The sequence below is a fragment of the Coenobita brevimanus genome, chromosome 97, assembly GCF_032717465.1.
Source record: "Coenobita brevimanus isolate Jiangsu-jjx chromosome 97, ASM3271746v2, whole genome shotgun sequence".
NCBI lineage: Eukaryota > Metazoa > Arthropoda > Malacostraca > Decapoda > Coenobitidae > Coenobita > Coenobita brevimanus.
In genome coordinates, this window is record NC_137050.1 from 809,357 (window position 1) to 815,823 (window position 6,467).

Below are 6,467 nucleotides of genomic sequence, written 5' to 3' on the forward strand. Positions count from 1 at the left end.
AGGGAAGGTGGAGATGGACGAGACATTTAAGGTGGGACAGGTGGAGGTGAAACAAGTTACATGGGTATAATGAGTTAAAACATGAGGGGGAGAGGTGTAGGAGGAAGGTATGTGAGTGATTAAACAGATGATGGAGATAAGAGGGTAAGACAGGTCAGGGGAGACAGGTGGGGATGAGACAGGCACACGAGTCTGATCAAGGAGAAGAAAGAGGGAGAGGAAAATACATGGGAGCGAAGAAAACGGGTGAAAGACAGGCTATGTTGAAAAGGTGGGGAGAAACATGACTAGGACGGATGAGAGAGAGGGTTGATAAGGGGACGGTACTCAAGTCTGTTGACCGAAAAACATGTAACAGAACTTTCTCTCTCTCTCTCTCTCTCTCTCTCTCTCTCTCTCTCTCTCTCTCTCTCTCTATATATATATATATATATATATATATATATATATATATAAATATATAAATATATATATATATATATATATGTATATATATACGATATATCTGGAGGGAAAAGATGAAAGACTGACTAGAAGAGTATATGTGAGTGAGGTGGCCGGGATGAGTGGGGGGGAGACCGAGGATGAAATGGAGCGATAGGGTGGTGAGGTCTATGAGAGAGGGGGAAGGTGTTGGAAAGAGGGCAGTCTGATGGCGGAGGACAGGAGGTGATTCGTTTGTGGCCAACCCTTCCGGATGTAAGGCGTCTGACCACAGCTGCTACATATACAGACAGACATACAGACATATAGATAGACTGACAAATAAACAAACAGAAGTGCACATGTACCTCCCCGACAAATGTTGGCTTGCACAGTTGACTGACGCAATTACCGCATTCGGGCCGCAGTTTTCAGAAAGTAAAGGAATTATTGACCACACCTATGCCTCTTACAAAACAGGTGTAGTGCTGGCATTGTTAAGCGTGGCAGGTGCCGCACCCGAGCCTCTGTTGCAGTTGCCTTCGGAGCCGCAGCCTGAGCCACGAGCCACCGTAGAGGATGTCCGTTTCCTCCTCTGGACCAGGTGAGGCTCAGGTTCCCATTAGTGCACCTGGGGGACGAGAATATTTAATGGTGTGTATGGTGCTGGGACAGTGACACAGTCAGGTGGATATATATACAGGCCAATAATGAAATAGGGAACGACTCGACAGACAGACACGAGAGGAGATACAAATAGCTAGACTGATAGAGAGACTGACGGACAGGTATGATTATAAGTATAGATGATGCAAGATACATTTCGTATCGTTAAAAAAAAAATGTAGTTATTGCAATCAGAGCGTCGAAAATGTGTCATTAACAGTATTACCGTGGCTATTAATGTAGTTCGCTTGTAAACCAGTAGCAATTTTATGATGAAAAACAAAGATTACAGATGATATAATGATCTTAACTTTCCTCTCATTGTTCATGAAAATATAAAGAGTCGTTAACCTCTCATTCCTTACCAGTGAATCATTTCCTCTTAAATTATGAGTACGGTACTAATATCATTATTATTATTACTACTATTATTATTATTATTATTATCATTATTATTACTTATTTTTTTTACAATCGAATCTCCCCCCAATAAAAGATATAGGTATTGAGCATTTTGGAAATTGAATATTTTGGAATTTAAGCTGACAGTAACCATATTTTCAACTGACATTTCTCAAGCTGTGTTCACCTCCTGCCATTTTCCCCATCTTCAACTCTTAGCCTCTCTCAGCTCAACAGTCTCCCAAGCTTCCCAATCCTTACCCCACCAGGAGTAGCCTAAATTCTTTACACTCTCTTTCTCTCTGCTACACCTCCCATTCTCTACATACTATTTAGCTTTATTTTCCACTCCCTCCCCAATCAGGAGTAACCCAGGAGGAGGTGAAGAGTATGAGGTGGTGTTTGGTGACAGAGACAGCCTGGTATCCTCGCCCCTGTCACCCACCGACCCTACAGTGGTGCTCATACACGGGTTTGGTGGCTGCTGCTCATGGCCCGTCTCTGCCAAGAACGGTGAGTGAAGCTACTGGGACAAGTGGGAGATGGGGAACAACTGTGGCAGGAGTGGGGGGTGAAAAGTGCGTTAGATAGGTGAATCAGCGGGAGAGTGGCACGGATCAATGACGAAAAGATGTTTGGGTTAAAGTAATTCTCAGTCACGGAACAGGTTTAGCATTCAGTGGTCTTGAAATAATAAGCAAATATTCTGTCTAATCCATTCTGTTTCCCGAATCAAGGGCATATTTTCTCTTAACAGTAAGAGAATATTACATCAAACACTATTTCTTTCTTCATCAATTTACTCATGAATGAGAGAGACAGTAAAATAAATACTCTCGCACTTACATTTCTGTTCATTCTATTTACAGAACTCCTGGCACTAGGCTCCTTCAACGTGCTGGTGGTCAACTGGGAGAAGCTATCGGCTCAACCCTGGTACAACACGGCTTACAAGAATGTCCCTCTGGTAAACCCATAGTTCATTTACCTCTAGCTTCATGGGACAAGTGAAAAAACATGATGCTGTATTTCACGCCGTAACTGAAGATGCCAAACCAGCTTAACAAATGTGGCAGAATAATAATAATAATAATAATAATAATAATAATAATAATAATAATAATAACTGTAATAATAATAATAATAATAATACTAACTGTAATTATAATAATAATAAATAATAATAATAATAATAATAATAATAATAATAATGAAATTTGCTCAAACAGACATATCATTGTTAGAATAACGCTGAAGTTTTGAAGAAATGCACTAAATCTTATTTTTGCTAAATGGAAACGAATGCCTCTACAGTAGATCTGCAGTAGCTGTGTGATCGCTAATATTTTGATAGCTATATTAGTCACTGCTGGAGTGCTGACAATATATCTGCGGTCCCAACTTTGATGATTTACACAGCAGAGGACGGTATATTGATGATGATGATGTTATGATGTACTATTGTTGACGCTTTGATGATGATGATAATGCTATGATGTATTATTGCTGATGCTACAGGTTACTGATATTTACGATGTTTTGGTGTATTGATGATGATGTAATGATGTTGCTGGTGCTGTGATGTACTGATGTCACTACTGCTATGACGTATTCACTGGCTGCTGATGCTATGCTTTTAATGCTATGATACACGAATGATTCTGATGCTACGATCGATGCTATGTTGTCCTGATATCACTCACACCAAAACGTTCCTCCACTACAATATCAGGTGGGAGAGAGGACAGCCCGGTTTTTAGAATGGGTGCAAGAAGAGACGGGCTTGGATGTCTCAAAACTAAGGGTGGTGGGTCACTCTCTGGGGGCACACTTAGCTGGCTTCATCGGCAAACACCTCACTAAGTTCAGACTCCCCCACGTCACAGGTAAAACATATGACTGACACATGGATAAGGTCACACTGATTCATATAGGTCTACAGTCAAAAGTCACTGTGGATGATACGAAGATAAGGTCACGATAATACAAACAGGTCGAGATAGAGTCCAAGGTCAGTGTGGATGATTAGAGGATAATGCTACGATAATACATGTAGGTCAAATTAAGGTTGAGCGTCACATCTATAACTTCCTGTGACATTTACAGACGAGATTACAACTGGAGATTGCACTATGGTTCCTTCATCTAAACTTGACTTAGATTTTCGCCTTTTTTTTTTTTTCCCCAACATTTTTCTCGTAGCTCAATGACAAGACAATACTAAGGCTTTACATACAACTCTGTGGATAGAATCATATTTCAGTGTTAATCTTGTTATACCTTAGCAATGAAAGAGATGGAGATTTTTTAGGTCAAGTAAAGGTGAAAAGAGCATAACCCATCCATCCCCCACCCAGGCTTGGACCCGGCTGGCCCTGGGTACCACAACAAAAACGCCACTGGTCGCCTGCATTCCACTGACGCAGACTTTGTGATGGTCATGCACACTAATGGCGGCACCATCCCTGAGGTTAGTATCTGTGTCTCTCTCAGTTTCGTTATGATAAACTAATATTGAACAATATTCTAAGTGGCACTAAAAGCTTCATTGCACCCCTTCCTTAGCTATTCATTCTGTACATTATATCTTAATATTCTTTTATGTTATTTATGTAAACTATGTCGATTAAAACGATAAACTTGTACTCGTAAACAGCATACTAGGAAATGCTAAAATGTGAAAGACAAAATTTATCGACAAGGAGTATGTATTACGAAGCCTCCTATGACAATGGCTTTATTTTCTCTTATACTAGGCAAGTACTAACACTCCAACTAAATTACCATTATAAATAAAACGCTACTACCTACTAAGCACCGCATCGCATCCCCCCCTCCCTTCTCATCTTCCTCCCTTTTCACCTCCCCCCCCCTCCTTTTATATCCCACTCTCTTCTCATCCCCGTCCCTCTCTGGCTCCTCCTAGGGTTGCGTTGGGATGGATGAAGTTATAGGCCACGTCGATTTCCTTCCCAACGGAGGAATTCATCAACCGGGCTGCACTATAGGAGGGGATTGGGTCGATCTGCTTGTTGGTATGTCACTTTCATGTTTAACCCCTTTTTGCTTCTCTTGTGATCCAACGTAAATCCTGTTAGTCCATGTAACCCACGTAACCCAGTGTGATACCAAGTAACTTTCGTGACCTTTCGTCACCATATGAAACCTGTGTGACCTTACGTAGCCAGTGTGATCCTGTGCAGTTTACCGTAGCATGAATAACCCTACGTATCTCGTTTGAACCTACATACCCTGTGTTACCCTACATAATCTGTGATCCTACATAACCCATGTGACTCTACATAACCCACGTGATTCTGTGTAACTTTCAGGCGGCTGCAGTCACGGAAGAGCCCACAAGATGTGGATAGAGAGCATCAACGGGGACATCCCCTTCACGGCGCGTCCCTGCCAGGACTGGGCCACCTTTGAAGACGGCGGCTGCCCCACCTGCGGTGAAGGCTGCCTCAACATGGGCTTCAACACGGACACCAGGTTTGGCAGGGCGGGGTGAGGAAGGCAACGGTATAGGGCAGGGCAAGGCAGAATGAGGCAGGGTAGGGCGAGACACGGTAGGATGAAACCGAGTAGGATGGGGCAGGGCATATTACGGTACAGCAGGGTGAGGCATGGGGCTTCCACACTAACACCAGGTTAGGGAGGACAGTCGTAAGGAAGGGACAGAGCTAGGCAGAGGAAGGAGGAAGCTGAGGCAGGGTGAGACAGGACGGGGTGACATGGAGAAGGATGAAGCAGAGGTGGAGAGAGTAAATTCGGTTAGGGTGGAGCAATCATCGCCAAGAATGATAAGACCGTGCATATCACAACACAGCAGGGAAGGGCAAGGGTTGGGCAGGACTGTGTATGATGGTGAGAACGACAGAATGTAATCAAAACCGCAGACGACCCATTAAAATGTTATAAATGGAAGAATACCCCTCCAATCCGGTAATGTCGTTTTTAGTTTATTCTAGCGAACATCTAATCAGCCAAGAGTACCTTTTCTAACTGTACAGGTTAGACAAAGCATTCATTTAGCCCCTAACACCACGTCTACCCCAAGCTGAATAAAATCGGCTGGCGGTTGCAAGAATAAATCAATGAAAGACGTAGTACTGAATTCAATGTGAAAACAAAAGCAACAATTTTCCTTACCCAATCCACCCCACACCTCACCCCAAAAGAAATCCTGCCAGGTAGTTTCGTTAGTTATTATTTACATACAGGCATACAAGTACAAGCTGTTCTTATGCCACATAATTATAAACCATCTCCTTTTCAGCCTGCGAGGGAAGTTCTACCTCTACACAAATGACAAATCTCCTTACGCAATGGGCTAGACCTCCTACTCCACCAGCCAGCAACACCCGCCATATGATCAGTTATGCGACTGTGGACACTCATGAGGACTGAGAGGGATAAATGAAATGGCATACTGGAAATGTATTAGATATCAATGACATGTAGAATCGTCTACTAAAGTCCAGTCAACCCTCCTGCTTTTCTGTCTTCGCTCTTTGAAAATTAGACAGTAAAGACTTTGAACAATGAAACAGTAGAAAGACACAGGCTTACAACGATAATGATAATGACAATGATGATGATGATGATGATGATGATGACAAAAACAACGAAAATTTACTATAGCTACGCATAAAGAACAATGTTTTCTAAAAAGAAGCGATGACAGAAAACGATAAAACAGCATTAACTAACCAGGATAATACGTAGACTGCCAAAGGTATTTTTGTGCGTTGAAAAATTCAAAATTAATTTTTTCAAGTGACTGCAATAAAATAATCGCCTCTTTTTTTTTTTTACAACAAATCCGGTGTCTTTGCTTCCCCTTTCCTTTTCCCTCCTTTCCACTGAGGATAATCGTTCTCTGAGATTATGCACTTTTTAAATTAGGTCTTAAGCTTCCTAGACTCCTAAATTTTCCTTAAACGTGGAAGGAACTTTGAAGAAGGAATAGA

The 6,467-nt window shown here is 42.0% G+C and overlaps 1 protein-coding gene across 1 annotated transcript; it reads left to right on the forward strand.

Moving 5' to 3' along the window:
• Positions 1-785: 785 nt before the first annotated feature.
• On the forward strand, positions 786-5,831 carry LOC145413759 (pancreatic triacylglycerol lipase-like). Its single transcript, XM_080283416.1, has 8 exons — positions 786-1,027; positions 1,856-2,004; positions 2,361-2,458; positions 3,224-3,377; positions 3,849-3,961; positions 4,418-4,526; positions 4,824-4,986; positions 5,774-5,831. Exons 1-8 carry the CDS (start codon positions 786-788, stop codon positions 5,829-5,831), a joined length of 1,086 nt encoding a protein of 361 aa, XP_080139542.1.
• The last annotated feature ends 636 nt before the right edge of the window (positions 5,832-6,467 follow it).